The sequence below is a fragment of the Moschus berezovskii genome, chromosome 20 (assembly GCF_049115385.1).
Source record: "Moschus berezovskii isolate FMDL1 chromosome 20, NW_MosBer_1.0, whole genome shotgun sequence".
NCBI classification, from domain to species: Eukaryota; Metazoa; Chordata; class Mammalia; order Artiodactyla; family Moschidae; genus Moschus; species Moschus berezovskii.
In genome coordinates this window covers 66,464,507-66,490,596 of record NC_142479.1, presented here as the reverse complement: position 1 = coordinate 66,490,596, position 26,090 = coordinate 66,464,507, and the positions used below count along the sequence as shown (strand labels likewise).

Genomic DNA, 26,090 nt, shown 5'->3' with positions numbered 1-26,090 from the left:
AAGTCCCCCAAGCTTCCACGGTCCCTTTAGGCCACGCCCCTGCCCCCTGCTCCTCATGGCTGACCCCCACCACCCCACCCCCAAAGTAAAGTTCCAGCTTTTATTTCATTGAGGCCTCAGGTCAAAAGCTAATCCTTTCTTAAAGAATATCATTTAATCCATTTCAGACACTGTCCATACAAAGTTAGCGTTACTTCAAAAAATTAGGACCATGATATAAATTGGTAAAAAAAAAAGTCCTGATTGACCTTGGGCAACCCCTGGGTGCAGGTCCACAGGATGGCCCTGCCCCTTTCTTGGCAGAAGTGAGGCAGAGGGTGGTGAGCTGGTTGGCATCAGTCCAGCCCCAGGAGGCTGAACACTGACTTGAGGGGAAGGGCTGGCTGGGAGGGCCTGGGGACCCTGGGGTGAGTTGGCGGGTTCAGCTTCTGTTGGATAACAGCCCAGGCTCTCAGCTTCACAGTCCAGCTGCGTCTTTGCTCCTTCTCTGCCCCAGACCATGGCCAAAGCCTCTCCCACGAGGTCTGGTCCAGGAGTGTAATGGGGAGGCTCAATGGGCCACTGATGGAAGCCGGGCATGGACTCACAGGGCAGAGAGGGGAGGGGCAACAGGCAGGCGGCCATGGCCAGGCAGGGCTGGGAACCTGGCGGGAACCCCAGCCTCGTCCCCAGGAGCAGCTCACTCACAGTAATGGGTCGGTGATGGGGGGGGACCGTACCAGCAGAGCCGGAGGTAGGGGCCGAGCAGCAGTCTAGGGCCCTGGAAGAAAGGAGCCCACCCCCAGGAGAGGTCCCGACAGCCGGGCAGTGGGGAGGTCTGTCAGGGCCTGGGCCCTGAGCTGCAGAGATGCACAGGCTCTGAGTGTCCCCCAGCCTTGGCCTGAGGAAGCGGGGCCTTGGCCCCTCAAGAAGCCCACCTTTAGGAGTGTCTCCCCTTGGACTTGGCCTCTCCTGGGGGAGGGAGCTCCTGGGAGCAGGGCCAGCCCCACGGGGTCTCTGGGGTGTGGGCAGGGCGCTGTGCAGGTGGACAGCTCGGTCCAGACACAGTCCCTGCGTCCTCCGAGCTGGGTGGGAGCAGCTGCGCTGGCTCCGCCCGGCATGTGGTCAGTGTAGCACCTGATCCAGCTCGTACTTCTCGCAGAAGCGGCTGGTGAAGGGGAAGCAGGTGAGGTACTCGACCCAGGGCCAGTGGATGGGGTAGACGTACAGCCAGATGACCAGCGAGGCGAAGAGGCCGGCGAAGACCACCAGCGACACCAGGATGAGGGCGCGCTTGCGGTACTTGTCGCTCGTGCCGAAGGTGATGTAGGGCAGGAAGGCGAAGGCCAGCAGCAGGCCGCTGAGGAAGCCGAAGATGTGGGCGATGTTGTCGATCCAGGGCAGGAGGCCGCAGATGAAGAGGAACAGCACGATGGCCGACAGGTTCAGGAAGGCCTTCCAGGGCCGCTCCAGCAGCTGCCAGCTCTGGAAGAGCTCCACGAAGAGGCAGGCCAGGAGGCCGAACTGCGACCCTGCAGGGCCCACCTGGGGCGGGCGGACGGGTGGGGCGTGGACACAGTCACTTTCAGGCACCGGGCGGAAGCCCTGGGACCCGGGTCATTCTGTCCATGAGCCCCTCCCAGGGTGGGGACCCCGAAGCTCAGGGCCGAAGGGGCAAGGGGAGGTGCAGACAGAGCTGCCGGAACCCAGCTGGATTCGTCCTGCTCACCCTTCCTGCAGACGTGGAACACCTATGTGCACAGCTGGTGCAGTAAGCAGGACAGCCAGACTGCTCTGGGCAGCGCACGTGGCGGGGACAGACACTGAACCAGCCCGGAGCGCGAGGCGGGACTCATCAATAAACCCTGCTTTCTTAGCAAGAACGGCCACACGAGGGCAGCCTGTAGCTAAGGGGCGTGTGGGCAAGTGGTCATGGTCACTGAGAGAAATGAAGCGGGGGTGCGGTGGGGTGTCCAGGAAGGTCTTTCTGGAGGTGATCTCGACAAATGACCCGGGGGCATCGCTGCTCCCTTGTGCCCAAGAACAGACTAAGGAACTGGCCAGGAAGTCCCCAGCTTAGCTGTCCATCGACTGTTGAGCCTGACATGGCACGGGCTGTGTGTCCCTCGGGTGGTGGTGGGGGGTGGGGTGAGGAAGGAAGTAGCAGGGCTAGCCCCACCCCACCCAGTCCCCAGAGTGCCCCGAGTCCCCACCCCACCCAGTCCCCAGAGTGCCCCGAGTCCCCACCTCCGCCCGGTACGGAAGGAAGAGGGCACTGGCGAGGTTGCCGGTGATGCCGCTGAGGATGAAGATAATGGAGATGCGGTGCCAGCCGGCCAGCTTCTCTAGGTCACGCAGGATAGTCATTTGGAAGATCACAGACACGAGGCAGTGGACCACGCTGGACGGGGACACACAGGCATCGGCTTCTGCCCATGGCCACCAGCCAGGCACTTGGGGGGCACCAGGGCCTGGCAGGTTGTGCCCTGGCTCAGGGCCCTTCCTCCAGGCTTCCAGGTGGGTGGGCACCACGGGGGCCTGGGGTTGAGCAGTGAGGGGCCTCTTACCCAGCGTGGAGGAACAGAGACAGCCAGAGCCTGTAGAACTGATCGGGGACCTCGGGGTTGAGGAAGGGCAGCAGTCCACACACCTTGTCCAAGCAGTGCACCTGGGGGCGAGCCACATGGCGGTCAGTCCCTGGGACCCGGCTGGGTGGGAGGCCCTGATGTTGGGGGGTTGGGACCGGACACCTGCTGTGGGAGGGCTCGAAGGCTGCTCACCATGCCCAGGGCCCCGCCTCACCTGGGAGCAGAGCGTGGCCTTCTCGTGGAAGTAGCCGTGCATGAACTCACAGTATTCCCGCGTGGTGATCTCGCAGCTGGGGACGGGGAGGCAAGGGCGCACGTCAGGGGACTGAGTCCTGATCCCTTGCCCGGTGTCCAGTGCCAGGCCACAGCAGGCATCGCTGGCAGGATGGGTGCCTCTTTTTAGGGACCCTCACAGCATGGACGGAGTGGGCAGGGGGGACAGCGGCAGAGGAGGAACACAGGGGCTCGGGCCCGGGGCCCAGGCCGGCTCACCTTCCCTTGGTGCCGATGCAGCAGGGGCGGCCCCGGATCTGGCAGTCCATGTGCGGGAAGCCCGAGCGGTTACTCTTGGCCTGCTCCGTGCAGATCTGCCGGGAGGGGCACGAAGCAGGGATGGGGCTGTGCAGCGGCCAGGTGCCTCCCTGCCCTTCCTGGACCACCCTCCTCCCCGCACACTCACCGGCCACTTGGTGATGTCGTCAGGCCAGATGTGGGCACCACTGGAGGCTGGCTCCTCGCAGGTTCTGGAAGTAGAGGTTGGAGGGGCCAAAATGTGGGGCCTCGGCACCCCCAGCCTGCCATGCCCCCCGGCCAGCACCCCAAGCCTGCCATGCCCCCCGTCCAGTACCCCCAGCCTGCCACGCCCTGCGGCCAGCACCCCCAGCCTGCCATGCCCCCAGGCCAGCACCCCCAGCCTGCCATGCCCCCCGAGCAGCACCCCCAGCCTGCCACGCCCACTGGCCAGCAGCCCCGCGGGTGGCACCAACTACATGACACTCAGCCCCGTCTTCTTAGAGAGCTCAGCTGTGGGTACCTGGGGTCCTGGTTGCACACGGCCCCAGAAGTCCGCTTCTGGTCCAGATCAGACTTGTCCATGGGGGGCCCCGTATCATCCTGCCACTTGACGAAAGTGGCCAGAGTCTCCTGGAGGATGGAGAGGGGCTGGTCATGGCAGGCTGGACAAGGTCATGCCCATCAGAGTGGGTAGGGGCCCCTCTAGGGCAGGGGCTCATTCCCTGCTGTCCAGGTCTCTGGCTCATCTCCCAGACCCCCACCCCTCACTGACACTCCCAGGACTTAGCTTTTACTTCTCTGGGGCTGGGGAGTTGATACCCTCCCAGTGCCAGGCTGCCTACATTGGGTGCGAGCCCAGGGAGGGCAGAGAAGGATGGATGCAACGTGTAGACACCGCCTTTGAAGGGCCCCTCCCCCAGGCTGGGCAGGTGGAGCCGGGGCGGGCCAGGCCCTCACCGAACAGTCCTTCCTCTGGGTCTGGACGCAGCCCGAACGGTCGTTCTGGACACAGCAGCCCGAGTCCCGCTCTAGGTCTCGCTCCCTCAGCGCAAGCTGCTCGATCTGCTGGTCCTTCCGGATGCACGGTGAGAACTTGGCTCCCAGGTGGATCAAGTCGATCTGGGGAGGGGGCCACCGGGGAGGCGGTTGTGAGCTCAGGTCCAGACCTGGCTGGAGCGTTCCTCCCAAGGGTCCTCCTGCTGAGGGGGGCTTCCAGGTTAGACACAACCCCCTTCTCTGCCCAGCTCGGGGTGACAAGGGCAGGGGGCTCCCTGCTGAGATGCCGTCCATGCCTGGGCCCCTCACCGAGCTGGGGCCGATCCAGAAGTTCTCCTGTTGGATGTACTTCACGCTCTCATACACACCTTTGTTCCTGAGCACCTGGTGGAGGAGCGGAAGGAGGCGGGTCAGGGCTTTCTCGGTCCCAGGGAAGGGCTTCCAGGAAGGAGCTGAGAGGCAAAGCAGAGCAGACCCCAGAGGCCCCTCCTGACTGGGCCAGATCTGTGCCTCGGAGGGACCAGGTGGCCCAACACAAGGATGCCTCTTGATGGGGAGGCTAGGATTCCCAGGATGGAGACTCCCTTCCCGAGCCCCACTCACCAGCTGGGTGGTGACATGCTGGGCGAAGCCCACGGGCGCGATGCCATACGTGCCAATCACCAGCAACGTGATGATGATGTGGACAAAGGTCAGCCAGTAGGTGAAGTAGGGCCTGCGGGCAGGGCCTCGGGTCAGCAGAGCCGGACTCACGCTCCAACCCTCAGGCCTGTCGACGCCAGCTGCCGACAGCTCTTACCTGCTCCCAACCCTCCACTGCTCTGCTCAGACTCGTCCTTCACCACCGCAATTCTTAACACGCACCCCTAAGCCTTTCCCTCCCAGCTGAAACCCTCCCCGTGGCTTCTCGCTGCTCTGGGAATCAAGTCTAACGCTGCCCACTTCCACTGGTGGCCAGGCCTTGCTGCACCTGCTCACCTTCCTGGCCTCCTTCCTCTCCGTCTTTTGCAGTTCTGGGAACGCACCCCGTGCCCTGCGGCCCTGGGGCCTTTGCACATGATGCTTCCTTTGCCTGCGATGCTCTGCCCGTCTCTCTTCACCCAGCTAAGCGCTGCTCCTCCTGACCACAGGCCTCCCCAGCCTCTGTTCACTCCCTCCCTGTCCTCCTTCTCCGGGACACACTCCACACCATCACTTAATTTTTTGTGATCTGGCGTTCAGTGTCTATCAGGTTGCTGCTAACTGTACACGGAGAACGGCCTGTTCCCAATCCTCTGGCTTCCCCAAGATCTTGTACACAGTCCCTCTCCACAGGCCCCTCACTCGGGGTCACCGCTTCTAACCACACCTCTGATCCACCACACCTGCCCTGCTCTGCTGTCCCAGGGCCTGCGGGGCACTCAGTGAATGCTTGTTGTCTGGGACCCAGGGAGAAAGCGGGCCCAGAAAGCAAGGAGAGGCAGCATCACTTGACAACTCTTCCCGGGTGACGCGCACACTCGCAGGGTGACCCCAGGGACTGTCCCTGCTCCCCCGACACATAAGAGGTGCTCATCAAAGGCTCGGTGAACAAGAAGGGATGCTCTGGGAGAGGGCCCAGGGGGATCTGGAAGCCCCCCGGTCCCTCCTGGGTGGCTCCCAGCCCCTCTCCCTGGGCCTTCTCCTGGGAGCAGCCCTCTGGGACAGCGAGCACCCCTAGGCCTCGGAGCAGGCGGCTCGGCCAGCGGCTCACCGGTGGCTGTCGAAGCTCTCCAGCTGCCGCTGCACCGTGCTGCTGATGCTGCGGCGGTAGGTGCGGTTCAGCCAGTTGCCCACCACGCCCAGGCCGTAGTGCCGCTTCTTCCGGTCGAAGGCAAAGTGCTTCACCTTGGAGGCGATGCGCTTGCCGCGTTTGGTGGGGGGCACTGGGGCTCGGCTGGACTCCTTCCTGGTGAGAACGGAGGTCTCAGCCGGGTACCCTCACCCCCTCCTTCCCACGAGGCGGGCTCTGGGAGGGACCTGCAATCTGGGGAACCCCTCCACCCCGCTTCTACACCTGGGGCTGCCGCCAGGCTCCACCAGGAGGACTGCCCGGAACTCACAGGGGGATCTGCTCAGGGGAGACTGGGGAGGCTGAGTGCGGGATCCCCCGGAAGTAGCTGGCGGAGAGTGGGGGCGACTCAAACACGTCATCGGGCATGGAGCTCATTTCTTCCTGGGGTGGGGGTGGAGTCGGGGACAGAAGGAGACAGTGTGAGGGGCCGCTGCCCCCGCCCTGCAACCCCAGCGGCCCAATTCAGGGGTAGGACAACGCCGCACAGGCTCCCGGGGAGAGGGAGGCGTGGGCACGTGTCTGTGGGCCCTGATGGTGATTCTCCCGGCTGGCACCTGCCCCACCCCAGGCCCTTGTTCTGCCAATGAAAGATGGGGGGGCCCGGGAGCTCCAAGAAGCGGCACCCCCATCCCAAGGACAGGCCTCTGGACATCTGAGGGGCTCCCGGCAGAGCACGATGGGAGGCTGGGTCTCTTCCCCCAGCTCCTGCCCACCCCAGCCCCCTGACCCCGAGGGCCCACACACCCCGTGCTTGCCTTACTAAAGAACGAGGAGTCGAATGTCTCCGCCCCATCGACCGCGTCCTCCTCCAGGGAGCTGGGATAGGCAAAGCTGCACTTGACCACCCGGCTCCGCTGTCCCGTGGCCTCCAGCACGGAACGCCCCTGTGCGGGGCAGAGGCACGGGCGTCAGGCCCAGGGGAGGTGGTCCTTCCCCGATACCAAAGGGGTGTCAAGTCCATCCGCCCGGGGAAGTGGGACCCCGCGCAGAGCAGGAACGTCTGCAGAGGCCAGGACTGGGCTCCAGCTCCTCCCCCGGCCTGCACACAGTACTCTCTCCACAGTTGGCTGCCAACTTCTCCTGGCAACCTCCCACCTTCGGGCTTGGGTACCTGGCACCCCACCACTCACCCTGCACCCTTACTCCCGAGGTTCAGGCTTCCTGGCACAGCACACGGGGCCCCTGCTGACCTTTCTGATCCCACCTCCCATGATTCCTCTCGTGACCACCCTTCACTAAAACTACCTGCTACTGCCTCTTACCCCCAGGCCTTTGCATAGGCCATTCCCTCCACTGAGAATGCTGTTCCCTTCTTGCTGAAACTTTCTTTATATCTCCTAAGTGCCCTCTCTGACATCAGCTCCTCTCCTGGGCAAGACGGGGCAGCCCCTCCTCTGGGCGGGCCCCAGCACCTGTCACACCGCATGGTGACATCTTCCCCTCGCCTGAGCTGAGGGCTCCTCCAGGGCAGGGACACTGGCTCAATTCTCTTTGCAGTGCCCCCATGCCCAGCATGTAACGGGGGCTCCGCAAACATGGGTCAGGGAGCGGTGCCTGTACATTTCATTTCCTATTTCTCCTGCGTATGTGTCGGTGCAGAAACCAGCTGCCCGCACTAGGGAGAAGCAGGGTGAGTCTGCCTGCAGGGCTGTAGCCCCCTTCACCCAGGGATCCCGGAGCAGCCACTGCCCTGGCACAGACGGAGGTGCCTGGGATAGGGTAGAGAGGGAGCGGGTCGGGCAGAGGTGTCCTTACCTTAAGCAAGGCTGCAGCAGCTTGAAAGCTCATATGGGCCACAGAGATCCTCTTGCGGCGGGGCAGGTGGGAATAGCCGGAGCGGACGCTGGTGAAGGAGGTGAGGGAAAGGACCCCGGGGGTCAGCGGTGGGTGCGGGGCGTGGGGCCGGTCCACCTCGTCCGGGTGGCGGAATGCCCGTCCTCGGGCCAGGGGGTCCACGATCTGGATGGGAGGGAGGCAGTCAGCAGAGGCCGCCGGGCGCTGGGCCGAGTCCCCTGATGGCCCCGTCCCCGGCTGGAGCCCACCTTGGGCATCTTGCAGGGCTTTGGAGACTCAGTGTCCTGGAAGGAGGGCGCCTCTTGGCTGGGGAGCTCCAGGTCGCGCTGGCACGAGGCCTTGAGCCGGCCGTAGCGCACGCTGCAGTGGTGAAGGCTCCGGCGCTGCCAGTGCTGCCGCTTCAGTTCCCAGTCTCCGCTGACCCCGAACCACTGGGCCGCGCCCCTGCGGGGGCGGACAGAGCACAGGGCACGTGTCACCATGGCGGCAGGAGCAAGACAGGCCACGTGTGTGGGAGGTGACAGGGCGCGTGTGTGTGCGTGTGTGCGTGCGTGTGCAGTGGGAGGGGACAGGACACGTGTGGGTGCAGCGGGGGGTGGAGGGGCAGACTGACCCCCGACTCAGTGTCCAGGGACTGGATGGCAGAGGAGGGGGAATAAAGTCCAGGGCCTGAGGGCTGACCTCGGGAGGCCCAGGGGAGCTGCTCTGTGACACAGGGTCCACCCCCAGCTCCATGACCCCCTGCAGCCTCCTTGCCGAGTCTTCCTGCCAGGCACAGAGCCGCCCGGGCCTCAGTTTCCCCCGCCTGGAACATGGGTTGCCTGTCCACACCTCCCGGAAAGGGGCTTGGGGCCCTGGAGTGTCCAAGTCCATCGGGTGTGGGGGGTGTCTTTTTGGGGGGGCATGTTGGTGGGGGGCGGGGGGCACGTGTGCTCACTTGCGGATGCTCTGGGACAGTGAGGCCTGGCGGCGGAAGCCGGGACGCTTCTCTGGGCCACCCTCCTGCCATCGCCCTCGTGGCTCCTGGAGGCTGACGCTCTTCAGGAGGGCTGGGTTCCTGGGCCTCTGCCCTCCGGGTTCCTGGAGGCAGGAGAGGGAGACGGGCTGTGACTCCGTGGAGCCCCAAGCCTCCCCGTCTGCCTCTGCTCTGGCTCCTGATTTGAAAATTCAAACAGGGCAAACCTCAACCCCAGCTGACCCCGAGCCGCCTTCACATTCTGAGGGTCAAATGGGCCCTTTTCTAGTGTGTCTGGGAGCCCGGCACTCACTTCCCCAGCTCCCCATCTTCTCTAGGTCTCTAGGGTCCTGTCTCTAGGTCCTGGCCATGGCTAAGCCGCAGGCTGGCCCAGCTTTGCATGTTTGAAAGTGCCCTTGGCTGCGTGGGTGGCACGAGACCGCCTCCCCGGGGCCCCGGACTGCACGGGAGCCCATGCTGTGAGCAGTGGGTTCTCAATGGACTCTTTATGGAGTGCTGGTCGGGATGCTGGCAACGGTGATTCATCCCCGTCCTCCTGCATGAGCGCAGCGCTGAGAGTCGGGGAGTCCCTTCCCCTGAGTCACAGACAGTCCACCACCCATAGAACAGCCGGGGGCCGGTGGGCTTCCCTGGTGGTCCAGGGGCTAAGACTCTGTGCTCCCAACAGAGGGGACCCAAGTTCAATCCCTGGCAGGAAACGAGATCCTGCGTGCTGCCACGAAGACCTGGGGCAGCCAAATAAAAATGAATAAATAAGAGAAGGACTGCGGCTGGGAACAGCCAAGTCCCGGGTGGGACTGACAAGAGTTTCTTATTTTCCCTGGCCAGCCACAAGACTGAGTTCCTGAGTTCAGGAGCCACTCCCAGTGACACTGGGGGCCAGGAAGGAGGGGGTGAAGCCTATGGCAGGGGCTCCAACAGGTCCGGAAGGGCCCCCTTCCAGGAAGTGAAACTGCCCTGAAGGTGCCAGGGGGCACGCTGGGGCCCCTCTTACCTGGGGCAGCATGCTGGCCTGCTCGCTGGGGGCCGAGGACTCGGGTGGAGGGATGGTGATGGACAGGTTGGGTGGCTTCCGGCTCTGCAGGCGGCTGCTGGACACTGAGGAGACCCTCTCGCCATTCTTGTCATCAGAGGCCATGGTGGGCGAGGGGGCGGGGCAGCTGGAGGGAAATGGAGGGGGCACACATGTATTGTCGAGGCGGCAGGACGGGAGGGAGCACGGGGACAGTGCAGGGTGTCAGGGCGTGCCACGGCAGGCAGCCCAGATGGAGAACCCGTGGAAAGTTGGTTCAAAACTGACTCCGGATACTAAACCACGCACAGCACACTGCATCGGGAGGGGTGGGGTATGGTGAGAAGGTCTATTTTCACCCTTCATTTGCATTCTAGGCCAGCAGGAGCCTGGGAGGTCCCCAACTTGTCACCTCCTTCCGTTTCTGGTCTCTCTACTTCAGGCGAGGACCACACCCAGAAAGGAATGTGAGGACCAGGGATGCAGAGCGGCTGTGATCTTGGCCTGCCCATCAGTCTGGCTAGAGCAGGCCAGGGGGCCGGAAGGCAGATTCCTTGGACAAAGGGCCCTGCCTTTGTCCCTGGGGCAGGGCTTGGGGAGGACTAGGAGAAGGCTCCAGGCGGCCCACAAACAAGGGACCCACAGCTGTGCAGGAGCGGGTGGTTCTCAGAGAAGGAATCCCTGGGCTGTGAGCGAGGAAGGGAAGGTCCAACCTAACTCCTGGGAACATGAGAAAGCCACCGGGCTAGTCCCTGTCCCCCCGGACTGCCAAGTTCCTCTTTCAAAGGTAAGTGAAACTGCCATCTGTCTGTTACTTTTTTCTTTTCACAAAGGGAGAATATTACATCTTAATGATAAAAATGATACACGAGCATTGCAAAAGAAAAAGACTCAGATGACTAAAGAAGACAGTGAACTGCTGGCCTGCCTGCCACCCCGTGTTCCAGGAAAGAGCCTGGTGGGCACATGCCTCCAGGAGCTTCTCTGCACCTGGAAAAGGACACAATACTTAACATTTCGTTGCTGTTGTTCAGTTGCTAAGTCGTGTCTGACTCTGAGACCCCATGGACTATAGCCCACCCCGCTCCTCTGTCCATGGGATTTTTCCAGTCAAGAATATCAGAGTGGGTTGCCATTTCCTTCTTCAGGGAATCTTCCCGACCCAGGGATCAAACCTGCATCTCTTGCACTGGCAGACAGATTGTTTATCACTGAGATGCCAGGGAAGGCCACTTAACACTGCACACGCACTTCTATCGTTTCTCTACAGCAGGGATATCCTTCTCTGTCAATGCAGACAGACAGGTCTACCTGCTCTGTCTTGAAGACTGGGAAGGTTTCTAAGAACGGAATGTACCAAGACTTACTTAACTCCAGACTGACGGTTGCTTAGATTTGTGTCCAGTGCTAAGGAAAACCCTTGCCTACATCATGTGTGTTACGCTATGCTACGTCGCTTTAATCGTGTCCGCTTCTTTGTGACCCCATGGACTGTAGCCCACCAGGCTCCTCTGCCCATGGGGATTCTCCAGGCTAGAATACTAGAGTGGGTTGCCATGCCCTCCTCCAGGGGATCTTCCCGACTCAAGGATTGAACCCAGGTCTCCTTATGAATCTGCACTGGCAGGTTCTTTACCACTAGCACCACCTCCAAGTCTTAAAACAGACAAACAGTGGAAGGGGAACTGCTGGACTGAAGAATAAGCGTGTCTTGAATTTCAGTGGAACTTTCCAAATGGCCCAGCCAGGAGGAAGTAGCAATTTACCCCCATCTGGGGCTTTTCCATCCTCACAGGTGCCACTGACTGCCATACCCTCTTTGACCCAACAGAACGAACACCCTCTGACTTGACTAGTCTCTCCATTTCACGTCTCACTCTGCCCTGTGACCTCTGTCTTGCTAAAATCCTTTGCTGTTTCCCCTCCCTGCATCCCAAGGCTGCTGGGGCAGGTCTGATTTCTCTTCCCTCACATCCATCTTCTGATCGGGGTGTGGTCACATGTGGCCAAGGTACCGGATGTCAGGGCAACACAGTAGCCACCTTTGTTTCGAGCCTGCCTGCTTCCTCAACCCTGCCTGGTCCCCAGGTGAGGCACCGTTGCCTCTCACCTGAAGGGTCCCAGCAGCCTCCTGACTCCTCCTGACCTGCTGCCCCTCGAGCCCCCACCCCAGGACCATTTCCACCCGGTGGCAGAGTTCGCATTTTAAAAGCACAAATCAAAAAAATAAAATAAAATAAAAGCACAAATCATACCATGCTCAACACTAGGCCAGGATCTCCAGTTCTCACTTAAAACCAAGTCCAAACTTCTCACTGGGGCCGCCAGGCCCCTCACCCCTTCGTCTCCTCCTTGGTCCCCACCCTCACCCCAATCAGGCCACCTGGGGTCCCCCACTGCCCTACACCTGCCAAGCTCTATTAGGAAGTGCTGGGGGGACATGGTCAAAAGCACAGACAGGAGCTGGGTGGCCCGGGGCTTGACCTGCATCTGACCACTGGTCACCGAGGTCCTCACCTTATGGGGGGGAATAACCCCCTCTCCTAAAGAGACATCCCTATCACATGACTGCACGCATGACACGCACTTAGGAGGCACATCCACAGACACTCGTTCAGGAATGTTCACAGCTCCATGTTCACTGGAACTCAAAGGTGGAAACAACCCAAACGTTCATCAAAATACAAGTGGAAAGAGGGAGAGATAACTTAGGAGCTTGGGATTAACACACACACTACTATATCTGGGGCTCCCGGTAGCACAGAGGTAAAGAACGCGCCTGCCGATGCAGGAGACACACAGGACGCGGGTTCGATCCCTGGGTTGGCACGATCCCCTGGAGAAGGGAATGGCAACCCACTCCAGCACTCTTGCCTGAGAAACCCCATGGACAGAGGAGCCTGGCGGGCTACACAGTCCATGGGGTTGCAAAGAGTCGGATACAACTGAGCACACACCTCTTCCTTCCTTCCTCCTCACTACTATATACAAAATAGACGATCAACAAGGGCCGACTATATAGCACAGGGAACTCTGCTCAGCATTCTGCAATGGGTCTTCCCTGGTGTCACAGTGGATAAAAATCCATCTGCTGATGCAGGGGACACGGGTTTGAACCCTGGTCCTGGAAGATCCCATATATCGCAGAGCAACTAAGCCTGTGCAGCCTAACTTCTGAGCTTGCACTCTAGAGCCTCTGAGCCACAACGAGCGAGCCTACACGTTGCAACGACTGAAGCCTGTGCGCCTGAGCCTGTGCTCCACAATGAGAGGAGCCGCTGCAAAGAGAAGCCCGCACACCACAACAGAGAGAAATCCCGTGAACAGCAACGAAGACCCAGCGCAATTAAAAAACACCTCTGCAATATGGGAAAAGAGCCTGAAAAAGGATAGATATAGGTACGTGTATAACTGAATCCCTGTGCCATACACCTGAAACTAACACAACACGATACATCAACTCTACCCCAATATAACATAAAAGTTAAAAAAGTGTACTATAATCTATGGGGGAAAAAAAAAAACATACAAATGAGTAAACAAAATGTGCTAAATCCACACGAGGGACCATTACTCAGCCACGAAGAGGAGTGACTCGCTGAGAGGCTAAACACAGATGAATCTGGAGCACGTTACGCTAAATGAAAGAAGCCAGACACAAATAGGCCACATACTCCAGGGGTCCAAATGCAAGTCCAGAAGAGGCGAGAAGAATGAGTCATGGCTTAGGGCTTGCGGTTTCCTTCTGAGATGATGAAAATGTCCTAAAGTAGGTGAATTTTATGTGAACTGTATAAATTAAATGTGAACTATATCTCAATAAAGGCGGTTAAAAAACAGTTGCAAGTATGTGCTCCATAAATGTTGGGCCTCTGGTTGGGACCCTGCTGGCTCTCCCCAGATCAGATTAGCACTTGTGCACAGCAGGTGGCTCCTTCTCATCATTCTGGTCCCAGCTTGAGCGCCACCTCCTCCAAGGAGCCCTCCCTGACTGCCTGAGGCAGCACCCTCCCACCCCATGCGTCTCTCCGTCACTTCACCCTGCTCATCTCCCTCTTTCTGCCTCATTCACAGCTGCTTCCCTACTGTCAGTAGAGTGCTGGGCCACGGGTAGCATCAGTACATATTTGTTGAAAGTCAGATAAGCAAGCAAGGAAAGCCACTGGTACCTGGGGCCCATGCCACTCGGCTACCCAGCTTCCTACCTTCAGGCTGTGGGCTGAGCTTGCAGTTCCCTGGATCTTGATGCTGAGGACTTTAGAGCATGTTCTAGTCCTTTCCTCACTCTGCAGAGATGCTCTGGGGTCTCAGCTCGGTGGAGAGGTGGCTGGATGCAGAGACAGATGGAAAGACAGACAGATGACTCCAGGTCAGGCAGGGCTGCTTCCTTGGTGCTCACAGCCTATAAGGAAGGGAAGGCAGGCTCAAGGGGGTATGTCAGGACCAATGCATCTGTCCATCTTCTTGACCTCAGTCTCCTCATCTATAAAATGGGGATAATTCCACCAGCTTCAAAGGTGGGGGATTAAGAAATAACCCTCTCTTCTTCTCCCCTTGTGGTGATGAGCTAGGTTCTTCAGAGCGCCTGGACGCCAGGGGCCTCTGGGCGTGGACCTAACAAAGCCACGTAGAGACCCGTGCTCTGGGCTGGGAACCATGATCAATACGCTCCCTACTTTCTTTTCTTGTTTTTAGAGAACTTTACTAGAAACGCTGAACTTTTAAAAATGCAGGCATTATTGGCTATCTTCTGATCAAGACTTCTTTTCAATTAGGCAAAGCCAGATATTCAAGGCAGTGTTTAAAGGATTCTGACGTGTTTTGCTGTTGTTTCCGCTCTTTAACAATCAGTTTAGGTGAAAGCTATGCCTGCAATGCAGGAGACCCAGGTTCAGTCCCCAGGTTGGGAAGATCTCCTGGAGAAGGGAATGGCTAGCCATTCCAGTATTTTTGTCTGGAGAATTCCATGGACAGAGGAGCCTGGCGGGCTACAGTCTGTGGGGTCACAAAGAGACACAACTGAGTGACTCACACACACACACACACACACACACACACACACACACACACACACACACACACACCATAAAAGGATTAAAAAGTGAACAACTCGTGGGACTTCCCTGGTGGTCCAGGGGTTAAGACTGTGCTTCTGGTGCAGGGGGTGAGAGTCTGATCCCTAGTTGGGAACTAAGATCCCACGTGCAGTGTGCTGAGGCCAAAAGAAAAAATAGTGAACAACTTGAGGGCATGCCTTTATTTTTGCGAAGTCCTGCACAGAGGACACGCTGGTGTAGCAGAGTAGGGGCCCCTTGATGGAGCCCCTGAGGGCCGCTGGGGGCAGGACTGGGTCAGGGCCCCAGGTGGGCCAGGCCTTATCCCACTCTGTCCTCAAAACTTACTCTGAGGTAGACATTATCAACTACCTTTTGTGGACTAAGAATGGAGGCTCAGAGGGGTTGGGTAACTTGCCCAAGCTCACACAGCCAGGAAGGGGAGCAGCTGGGACTCAGGCTGCTCTGGCTATAGCGCCTGAGGCCTCTTTGGAAACAGGCGCCCCTTCTCCCTAAATCGGGAGTACACTGGCAGCCAGAGAGCCTCCTATCAGGGAGACAGAGCAGAGTCCAGCCTGGAGAGAAACTTGGTTGAACATCTCAGCACTTTGCAAACTGTGCTCCTCAGCAGCCTGGGGCCACCAGAGGTGCCCAAGGGGCTGCCATGGGGTGAACTGGAGGCTGGGGGAGGGCCTGGGACCCCCAATTCCCCAGGGCAGCAGTCCGCTGGCTTTGAGCAGGGCCTCTCACCTCCAGTCCTACAACTGCAGATGAGAGCTCTGGGTACAGAGGGGGTGCCAGGGAGCTATCTGAGGCCCAGCTGGGGGCCCGGGACACTTCCTGCTTAAGGCTTGACCAAGATTTGGGCATTCTTCCTTCTATCCCATGTGTGGGGAGTTCTGACCCGCACCCCAAGGCAGACGGGCTGTTGGCAGGAGCCTCAGACGCCACTTGGCACCACTCAGGGGACCGCTCCATGACAACAGCCTCGCCTGGGGCCCTGGCACAGAAACTTCTCCCACTGGGTCGCCCCTGGGACCAGGGCGCAGTGAGAGGGCACCAGGTGGGCACCGCCCTGGGAAACTGCCACCAAGGATGAGGGGAGGCAGCAGAGGAAGGCTGGGGACGAGTCCAGGGCTGCCAGGCCTGAGCTCAGTAAGGTCACCAAACAGTTGGATCCCTGGGTGACTCAGAGCTCCTGATGAGAAGAAGGGCAGACTCAATCCAAGGCTGGCAGGGGGGGACTGGACACACCCCAGGGAAATCCTAGCATCCCAAAGAGAAGTGGCCAGTCCCGGAGAGCAGAGGCAGGGCGGGGGCGCATTTTCACGTGGAGTCATTTAACTGTCCTCATAGCGTGGTGCCCAGAGCCTTGACCTGTAAGCAGTGTGACCTCCACGGCCTCAGTTTCCTTCTCTGTTAAGCAAGGGGGTTGGACAAAATGATGACCTGCCATGACATCCTCCAGCCCACATATTGGGCATAAAAACACCACTTTGCCCCAGTCACTCTACCCCTGTCGAGGGGGTATGCCCTCAGTTGATGCAGACATAGGGGCAGGGGCACCAGAAGCCCAGCCCCTGCCTCCGGACTCAGGGAGGGAAGAGCTGGGGGTGGCAGGTGCCTGGGGTAGATTCAGGGGTTGGGGACAGACTCTGGGCACCCGCCATAACCCAAGTCTAGGGCGTGAAGGAGCCCAGATGGCAGAAAAAGTGCTGGAGCGCTGGGAGCACCTGCCCCGCCCAATGCTTATCTCCCGCGCCCCAAAAGTGCTTGCTCATTGCAGAGGAAATTGTGACATCCTGGGACCAGGCTTCCTCCTGACCCAGTCACATCCGCTGCTCTCTGAGACCCCCCAGGCCTGCCGCAACATCCAGCCCATGGGTCAGTGGTGGGGAGGTTTGAGGGCCCCACCCACCTGGCTGGACCACTGCCACCTGCCCATAAAAATTCTGGCCTTAGTGGGGGCCTGTCCCAGAAAAAGGCCTTCAGTCCCAGGGTACCCAGGAGACCCTAAAGGGGCCTGGGGAGAGGAAGGGTGTCCAGCCTAGAGTAGGGGGGACATACCTATAGCAAGTGCAGTACAGAGTTCAAGTCAGCCCAAGGTACACCCAGGGTCTGAAACCCACCGCCTCCACGCCCAGAGCCATAGCCTAGGATCAGACACACATGGCAGAAATGCAGACTCAGACACTGCGCGCTGGTTTCGCCAGGGAATCCGGTTTCCCCACAGGGCGGGGCCGGGCACTGCCAGCTGAGCCCTGTCCTGGTAGCCACAGCCAGGGCAAGCCAGGCCTCCCCGCAGTGGGTCCCCAGCCGGAGCCCTACCAGGGCAGGTGTCCCTGCCCCAGGCTGCACGGGCCCACTGTCCCTGCCCCACCTGCCCCCAGGTGCGGCTCCATCCCTGGGAGTCTGGCTCTGGTGTCCTGGTTCTCTCTCCACCTGCCCACTCGCCCGACACACCAGCAGGTTTCTGAAGCCACCCCTGGGTCTTGCTCACAGTGGATGGATTTTCCACATCCCCTGGAGCTCTGAGGACCTCCTGAGCCGGAAGCAGGCAGGGTAACTGGACACAAGGACTCAGCCTGCGTGTGGCCAAACATGGGGACACAGGGGAGGGAGGGGGCCCTGGGAGGAGGGATGAGCAGCCCTTCCCGAGAGGGGCTTTCTGAACCATGAGATAAGGTCAGGAAGGTTAGGGGAGCCCCCAAAGCAAGGACCTCAGGCCCTCTGAACAGAGGAAGAAGAAACCTCCATCTGGCCCAGAGGCCCCCCAGCTGGTGGCGGGCGAGCAGTCTGGAGGGAAGGGAGGCGGCCAGGCGGCTGGGTCTTGACTGTCCCCCCAGCTGAATCACAGGATGTCGGGGTGAGGGCGGGGGGCAAGGAAGTGGCCTCTCCCCCACCCTTGCTTCCCTGTCACAGAAACCGAAACCCGCTTTTTTCCTCCCCACAGCCATTCTGGGAACTGGGTCGGTTTTAGAAAGCGGCAAGGAGGAAGCAGGCCCTTGGGCAGTGTGCAATCCCCCAGCGAAAGCCCTGGTTCTGCTGACCTGGGGTGGGGGCCGGGGGGAAAGCGGGGGGCTGCTCTGGCTGCTGCAAGGCCCGGCAAGGGGCAGCTTATGTAAAAGGTCCCACCTGGCAGGGCTCCCTACCCACGGCCCCACACTGGCCCGAGCAGCCAGTGACTCACCCTGAATGTCTCCCTGCCCTGGCAAGAGTGAGTGCGGATAGGAGAGCCTGGCAGAAAAAAGCCAAGAAGGCCAGCTGAGGGTCAGCCAGGATCAGGAAGACCAAAAACAGACAGATGAAAAGGGAGGGGGGCAGGTGTCCCAGGTGGGGGCCGCAAACCCCACCATCAGAGTTAGAGGAAGGAGAGTGGGGAGGGGATGCCCATCTGTCTCCAGAGGCCAGCGGGAGCCCTCCCTGGGACCCCCTGCCTCCTGGCAAGCACCCACTTCCCCAGGGGAACCAGCCGGCAGACTTATTTCACAGGCCGCCCTTCAGCCCAGCTCCCCCCAACGGAGAGGATAAATGAAACCACTTGTGGGTTGGCGCCCCAACCACAGGGAGAGGCCCCACTCACAGAGGGCCCTGGCCCAGGGAGGCCCGGATTTATCCTGCTTTTCGCTCAAACTTGAGAAGATAGAGAACCTGAGTGCAGGGTCAAGGACCTGGTGACCTTCCCTATCCGAAAACAGCTCGGGTTCCCGGTGACCCGGTTAAAGTGGCTTGGGAGTCATGGCCGACCACAGACTCAGGAAGTGGGCGCCGGGCTCCAGGCTGCTGCCAAAAGCGTGTAGGGGTGAGGAGGACAGATTGCCGTGTTCCCAGCCCCCACCCTGTACCACCCGGAGGTTTGCTCAGGACCACACACCAGTGGGGGGCTGGCTGGCAGAGACGTGAATGCCCCATCCCCTGTGGGGACCCCAGTTCCACAAACCAGCTGGAACTGCCCAAGCCCCACGGCCCCCCATCCGAAGGTGTGGGCTGCTCCTGGTGACATACGGGGACAGGCATTATTGGGAGGGAAATGCCACCAGATGGCCCCAACCGACCACGATGCTGTGCCTTGTCCACCACGGTGCCCTCCCCGAGGCCCCACTGGGAATCCCTGGCCTCCAGGAGCTGTTGATGGAAGCAGATCAGGGACAGCAGCTGGGCAGAGACCTTCCAGACCTCAGACAAGCAGCAGCCTCCAGCGGCTGGGGGTCAAAGGCCGCTCAAGGACAACAGCAGGAAGGGATGGAGCGGCTGGGTCCTGGGATGCTCTGCCCGGCAGCCTGGCCTCCTCTGGAAAGGTGGTCTATTCCCTCCTGGTTCTACTGTTCCCGGAGCACAGCCAGAAGGCTCTGGTCCATCCAGGCTGGATACCAGGGCACAGGAGGAAGCCTGAGGGGGTTGGGGGGGGCATGCACCGCTGGGCACCACACTGACCCAGACCTGGAGTGAACCAGGCTTTGCTCCAAACACTCGTGAGGATTTTGCCTCTTTTGGGATCTTCAGGTACTGGGAGCTGGGTTTACACTGGTCCTCGGAACTGGTAGGACCTAGCACATGCTCAGTGGTGGGGGGGGATGGGTGCAACACAGGTTGGGGAGGAGGAGAGGCCCACGTCCCTCCTGCCGGGGACTCCCAGACCCCGAGGCATTTGCAGACACGACCAACCCCGGCACACAGAGCAGGCCTCTGTCTTGTGCTCGCGAGGGTGGAGGCCACCCAGTTTCCATCCACGCCTTGTGGCCTGGCTCCAGACAATGAGAACGCTGTCCCACTTGGGGAGACGGGGTCAGAGGCCTGGTCCTGAGCTCCGTGTGATATTGAGCAAGCCACTTGGCGTCTCTGAGCTTCGGTGTATTATGCATAAGAGGCTAAGGAGCCTCTCTAGATCTGAGGCTCTGTCACCTAGGGGTCACCCTGGGGAGTCTGGGGAGCCGAGGGACAAAGCCTGATATTCCACAGAGAGGTTAAGCACTTCGCCCACTGTCAGGCCCTGGGCTGCCTGGGGTCGCTCACCTCAACACGCTCAGGACAGGGCGCCAGGTGCCCCTCACTCCTGGAGGCTGGGGTCGGCCATTAGCACGGAGCCAAGATGCCAGGCAAACACTTTTCAGCTTGTAAACAGTCATTAAGGAGCTAATAAACCAGACTTCCCAGAATCCTGCCCTGGGGCTTGCTCCGTCCCTGGAAGAAGCTGGCCCCAGTCCCGACGCCTGCTGCAAGGGCTCTGGGACACGTGGACGTGGGCCAGCCAGGCCCCTCGGTCCAGAGGGGCTCTCCGCACGCATTACCAGCTCCATCTCTCCACCTCGCTTTGGAGCCACTGAAGTCCTCTTATCGAGAAATGAGAGCTGAGGGGGCTCACACTCTAGCTTGGCCACCTACCTGCTGGGAGACCGAGCAAGTTATGACTTCTGAGCCTCAGTGTTCTCTGCTGTGAAATGGGGTGATGCAGCAGAGGTGACATGAGATGGTGAGTGCCTAGTGCCTGGGAAAATTGGTGAAGGGTTCACGTGCAACCTTTTATTCCTGGCTGGCCTCCACCACCATGGCTGACTTGGTTTCTACATCTGAGCCAAGCACCCCAGAGGCAACAGATCTCTGACAGGTGGGGAAATTGAGGCTCGGAGAGGTGAAGGCACCTGTCCGGGGTTACACAGTTAGGCTGTGGGACTGTGGCCTCCTGTCTTCTGGGAACTGGTGAGGTAAAGTGGCAGAAGAGCAGGCAGAGGGTGGTGACTCAGGAGCTGGGGGCGAGTTTGGGGTGCACAGGCCTTTGAGTCATGAGCCCCTCCCCGCCCCCCCCAAGTAGAAATGACATCATCTAACGCTTGGTGGCACTTCCCAGCTTATCTAGGGCTTTCACAAACATTCTCTCATCCTTGTCCTTATCTCACGATTGTCATTGGCTGATAAAGCCATCAGCTAATGAGCCAGGGCTTGGGCCAGACTGCAGTTCCAAGGCCGGCTTCTACCCAGTCCCGCGCAGGTCGCCCTTCTCTTCCAGGCCTTCTGGGGTCTGCACCGGGGGCAGGACCTTGGGAGAGCCACCAGGAGAGGGCACGACCACTGAGGATCCTTGTGGCACAAGCTCTGGGGCCACACGTGGGAGGCAGAGAAAGCCAAGCTGGCCTGGCTCCCGGCTCCAGGAAGCCCAGCCAGCGGGGAGCAAGGCTGAGGGTCACGGCCTCCACAACCCCCTCCCCCGCCCCAAGCAACATGACGCACATGCTGGAGGGTGGGGGCCAGCAGTTCACAGCCTGGTCCTCCCTTCCCTCCCTCCAAAACCCACCTTCCATTCCCGTGGCCTCCAGGACGCTGAGGTCCCCCACCGCGGACCCGGCTAATTCTAGAGGATGACACAGCCACGATGCCATTCCACAGCCTGTTCTCAGCTCGTCCCCCCAACAGGCCATGAGGTAAGACCTCTGGCCTCACCACGAGTCTGTCCCAAGGGCACACAGACATGTCCCTGTTACTGTGATGTTTCTGCTACTTCCTCACCACGCTCCTCGTGCAGCCAGACACCTGCCCAAGCTTCACATGGACCACCACTGGAATCCTCCCAGGCAGACCACTGTGACCCCGCTGGGGAAACTGAGGCACAGACTATTTAAGTGACCCTCCCCCATCCTACCGACCACACTCCCATAGCCCAGGCACCTGCCAGAATCCGGGCCTTGCTCTTTGGCTCCCCCAGCTGGGAATCACCCCCTCCCACTGCCACCCCCACCCCCCCGGCCAGCATCTCTGATGGGCCCACCTTGTCTGTGCTGCCCACTTAGCACCAGCCACTTTCCTAGATGGTTGGATGGCATCACCCACGACTGAGCGACTGAACAACTCTCCTGGAAGGCTCAGAATGTGCCTTCCCAAGGCTCTGAAACCGCAAGCCTTGCATCTGGGTCCCTAGATAAACTTACTGAACGAGGGAACGTGGACACGGCGGCTGTCTGTACTGCTCTGATGCGGAGAAGAAAATGCTTTCTTTACGCTGGTCCTGAAAGCAGCCCTTGCTTTGCAGCCTCCCCACCGTGGTCACCACTTCTCCCCCAGGCTGGCCCAGCTGGATGGGAAACCGGGAGCAGAGGCGTGAGGTCACTCTGGAAATCCCCAAGGGTGGGCAGGGCAATGCTAAGGTCTGCTCCAAAGTGGGCGTCACGGAGACCCGAGAGGACCTGAAGTCTGGAGTGTACATCTCCTTCGATGTTGCACAAGGGGGCAGGCAGGGGGCTGGGGCCACCCTAATCCCGCCACCCCTCATCCCAACCCACAGGGAAGTGCCAGATGGCTCATTCAAGTCACAGGCACAAACATACCATCCCTTGACTTCCTGCTCTCATCTGAGGCCTTGCCTGGGGAAGAGTTTACGCAGCAAGTCACACACCCTGCAGAGAAGTCTGGCCACCACCACTGACCCGGAGCTGGGCTTGGACCCCAGAGATCCCCACAGTGCATTTATGGCATGATTCATTCCTCCTCTTAGAGGACCAGGAGTCCCCACCTTGGGCGGTGAGCGTGTGCCTGTGTGTGTGTGTCCATGCGTGTTACACCAGGTACTGCTGCAACTCAGAAATGAGTAAGGGAGGTAGGAGTCACCTGGTACTCTGTTGCCAGCTGGTGGCACAGGGTTTTAGGGCTGGACCTGGGAAGGGGAGGCCCAGGTTCAATGTGAGGCCCTGCTGATTACTTCCTGAACAGCTTTGTGTGAGTCTGACTGCTGCTTTGTGCCTTCAGAGGCACACAGAAGATGGGAGGTCACTATTACAGGTTGTTTTGTTTTTGTTTTAGCTGAAAAGGTGAAAGCCTCACTCCAGCCTTTTAAAGTTAAAAGATTAAAAGAAGCCCCCCAGGGCAAAAGTCAAACCAGAAACTGCCACCTGCCCTCTGACCCCACCAGGGTTCCCAGGTCAGGAGGCCAGGGACCACAAGTAAACAGGATGGAGGGTGGGCGTAGGAATGGAGATTGTCAAGAAGTGGGCAGGGAGGGCAGTGAGGGGGCCTGGGCTCCTGGGCGTGGACGGCTGCTTCATCCCATCCTGCCCTCTCTCTGACAGCCCCTGCTGCAATTCCCTGCACAGAGGGGAGCCCAACGCAAATAATTAATTCAGAGTTGTCCCTACCAGGGAACCCCCTGGCCTGTGGCTCCGATGACCCCCATCTCTCACTGGGGCTCTGCTAACACCAGGAGCAGGGGGGGCCTCGCTGCACTAGCATCAGGGCCCACCCTGGGTCTCTCATCTCACCCAGAGTTCCCACAGCCACCATGGAACTTTTTACTGCCGGAGGGAAGCAGACTGCGAAGCAGCAAGGAATGTGTCCTGTTATTCCTCGGATGTTATTTTCCTGGTATAAGTGTCTGAGGAGTTAGGAGTAGGTTCAGAAGGGAAAATGACAGCCGGTCACATGGTGTCAGGCATCCAGGCCAGCCCAGCGATCAAGGGTTGGGCAGTCTCTGAGAACAGAGCTCGCCCCCTTCCCACCCTCCACACTGTGCGGATGTCTGACCCCCAGGGCTGCCCTGGCTCACCCGGTGTGGGAGGTGCCCTGGGGGGTGAAGCACTCCAGCACCCAGCTGTGAGAGAGCCCCTGTTTCCAGCCCCTCCCCCATGGCACCCAGAACTGCTTAATGCAGGGCCTGGGGTTTAAGTAGGGAAGAGGCTGGTGGCACCAAGGGTGGCCTGCTGTTAGGACAGGACGGCCCTCATGCCTTCTTACGGTTTATTTCATTCGGGTTTATTCCTCCTCTAACCTGGGAAAACTGAGGCAGGGAGGGGCAGTCAGTGAGAAGTAACCTGATGGACCGGGTACCAGGCCAAGCTCCGCACAGCACTCCTGACACTTCCCTGTGGGTAACTCTTCATGGTAGGGGGCTGTCCTGCACACCTCAGGATGTTTAGCATCGTCCCCAGCCTCTACACACTAGATGCTGGGAGCCACAACACTCACCCTCCCCACCCCACCCCCAGGTGTGATAACCAAAACGTCTCCAGACACTGCTGAATGTCCCCTGGCAGCAAAATCGCTCCCCCAGGCCCGTGTGAGGATCACGGCTCTGAAAGAAGCCTCGCTTTCCACTCTGTTCTGAATCACCTACAGTGAGTGACAGTAACATAACACAGATGCTGGACCCATTACATTTCAGCAAATGCCACCCACACAGGGTCCTAAGGCTAGCCATTGGGAAAGAGCAGACAGTCCACGTGGGGGGTCAGTCCGCAAGCCCGCCCCTCCTCAGACACTCCCTTCTAGGCTCCAACTCCAGGCCTTCTCCCTTGGCCTTTCACCCCGGGCTCCCCTCTGCCCTGGAGTTAGGGGCTTAAACTCTAGAGACATACTCTTCTCTAACCCAACGCAGTACCCTGGGGGAACGGAGAAGGTGTTGGGGGGGCACCTTCCCAAGCCCCTCTATCCAGAAGTCAGGACTCCTGGGTCCAACTTCTGAGCTCCGGTCCGGCCTGGCTGCGGCACCTGTTTCCACCCCGGCGAGGACGAACAAACTCCGCCCCGGCCGCTGCCGCTCACCCAGGAGAAAGTGGAGGGGCGGGGAAGGTCTGAATTCCGGGCGCTTCTGGGGCGAGGCGGGACTGCGCGGTCCTGCCCTGGGGCTTTCCCCAGCTCTTCCTCCTGGGACTTTAAGCTGCGGCCCAATCATCCTGTCCCCGCCTCTGGTGACCCGTGGCCCAGGGACCCGGGAGGTGTCTTATCCGAGCTGAGTCTAGCGGTCGGCAGACCCAGTCCAGGGGCCCGTCCCAGTCCAGCCCCGGCCTCCGGTATCGGCCCACGTGGGGCCAGCGCCGGCCCCTTCGCCGGTCACGCACCGCCGCCCCGGGCGCGACCCCGCGGCCCCTCTGGCGCCCGGCACCCAGCTGCCGCGAGCAGGCCCCTCCCGGCGCCCCGCGCTCACCTCCCTGCGGCCCCAAGTCCCCGGGACTCCGCTCCGAGCTGCGCCGGCCGGCCGCTGGGTAGTGGCTCCCGGGGGCGGGGCCCCAGCGCTCCGCCTCTTCCCTACCTGCGCGCGGTCGGCGGGGGCGGGGCCGGGCCCTGGGGGCGGGGCCTCGCTCGGGGCGGGGCCTCGCTCGGGGGCGGGGCCTCGCTCGGTCCCCTAGGCCAGCATCCTCTACCGCTCCAGGGTCGCGCTGCCCTTCCTCGGTCGCTCCGGCGATGTACCCGCCCGGGCACAGCCCTGTCTTCCGCCGGAGCTACTTTCTTCCGGGTGCTGTCCTCTCCTCCCCCAATAAAACGTAGAATCTAGGTCTGAAGTGCCATCATCCCGTCAACTTCCAAGAAAAGCCTCTCCAATAACAGCCCCCTCCCAGAGCCTTCATCCCTGCATCAAGCGAGCCTGTTCCCTCGGGCCTCTTAGCTCTCAGGAGTTCCTTCAAACTCATTTGGAGAGTCTCGCCTGCAAGTCCTGCTGCGGTTGCCGCCTCCGGGACGCCTCCTCTGATTTCCATCGCTGCTCAAGACTCTCGTCCACCGCGAACGCGCCCTCCCCCGCATCCTGCCGCAGCGAGGGCTCAGCGCCGGGCCGAGACCCGGTCTTACTCAACTTCCCCCGCCCACACGCCCCCGGCACTGCGTCCAGGCCTGGCGCGGAGGACAAAAGGGGACTTAGGGTTTGCTCCTGGGAGAAGCCCTCACTGAGTGCCTGTGTGGCGGCGGGGTCTCTGGAAAAGTTCCAGGAATCTCCTTTAGGGGAGACCCAGTTAAAAAAACCCACAAACCCGTGTGGCCTCTGGCCCAATGACACGGAACCTTCCTAATGGGGCAGGACCTTGGTTCGCACGGGTGCCTGCGTCCGAGGAAAGCACTCAAGATCTGGAGATTTGGACTGCGAGGTCAGCCTCCGGGTCGCGGAGCCTGTCTGAGCCTGTTCTCAACATAGTAGCCACCCCGGTCCCACCTTCTTACCTGTGAAACCACTGGTGGTGGCATCTCTACCGCCACAGGAGCCTCAGATCCCTCAACCTCCCTGGGCCTGCGGTTTTCTTCTCTTTAAAATAGGAGTAAGGGACTTCCCTGGTGGTCCAGTGGCTAAGACTCTGTCCTCTCAAGGCAGGGGGCCCAGGTTCAATCCCTGGTCAGGGAACTAGATCCCACACGCCCCAGCTAAGACCTGGTGCAACTAAATAATTGAATTAAATAAATAATTCATTTTATAAATAAATAAAATGGGAGCAAAAGGAATTTCCCAGCAGTCCAGTGGTTAGGACTCTGCGCTTCTACTGCTGGGAGCCTAAGTTCGATCCCTGGTCAGGGAGCTAAGATCCTCCATAAATAAATGAAAATGGAGGTAAAAATAGGCCCTGATAGAAAATAGGACCGATGCTGAAGCTGAAACTCCAATACTTTGGGGACTTGATGC

General features: G+C 60.1%; 1 protein-coding gene and 1 non-coding gene across 7 annotated transcripts; one reads left to right on the top strand and one right to left on the bottom strand.

Moving 5' to 3' along the window:
• Positions 1-117: 117 nt before the first annotated feature.
• On the bottom strand, positions 118-24,730 carry RHBDF2 (rhomboid 5 homolog 2). Of its 6 annotated transcripts, none has more exons than XM_088829316.1 (21): positions 24,630-24,699; positions 21,646-21,788; positions 21,015-21,167; positions 13,877-14,073; positions 9,654-9,819; positions 8,621-8,763; positions 7,932-8,127; positions 7,645-7,848; positions 6,645-6,773; positions 6,158-6,270; positions 5,809-6,003; positions 4,680-4,791; positions 4,386-4,460; positions 4,038-4,199; positions 3,601-3,710; positions 3,247-3,310; positions 3,060-3,154; positions 2,782-2,857; positions 2,547-2,647; positions 2,227-2,380; positions 118-1,524 (listed from the first exon to the last, which is right to left on the bottom strand). In XM_088829316.1, the coding sequence occupies exons 5-21, from the start codon at positions 9,795-9,797 to the stop codon at positions 1,105-1,107; spliced, it is 2,493 nt and encodes an 830-aa protein (XP_088685442.1). In that variant the 5' UTR covers positions 9,798-9,819; positions 13,877-14,073; positions 21,015-21,167; positions 21,646-21,788; positions 24,630-24,699; the 3' UTR covers positions 118-1,104. The 6 variants fall into 6 exon arrangements, with proteins under 6 accessions (XP_088685442.1, XP_088685441.1, XP_055264489.1 ...); XM_088829315.1 differs by lacking the exon at positions 21,015-21,167 and adding an exon at positions 16,793-16,878; XM_055408514.2 differs by lacking the exon at positions 21,015-21,167.
• A 1,011-nt stretch (positions 24,731-25,741) lies between these two features.
• TRNAE-CUC (transfer RNA glutamic acid (anticodon CUC)) lies at positions 25,742-25,814 on the top strand. The gene has a single exon. It is a non-coding gene; the product is annotated as a tRNA-Glu (tRNA).
• Positions 25,815-26,090: the final 276 nt, after the last annotated feature.

What these genes read in the sequence shown, in the direction of transcription:
- RHBDF2 (XM_055408516.2), bottom strand. Translation starts at nt 9,797, where the DNA reads ATGGCCTCTGATGACAAGAATGGCGAGAGGGTCTCCTCAGTGTCCAGC. An exon ending in CTGTCCCAGAGCATCCGCAA is followed by an intron (nt 8,128 to 8,620) that starts GTGAGCACACGT and finishes CCGCCCCCGCAG; the next exon opens with GGGCGCGGCCCAGTGGTTCG. An exon ending in GTGTGCAACCAGGACCCCAG is followed by an intron (nt 3,311 to 3,600) that starts GTACCCACAGCT and finishes CTCTACTTCCAG; the next exon opens with AACCTGCGAGGAGCCAGCCT.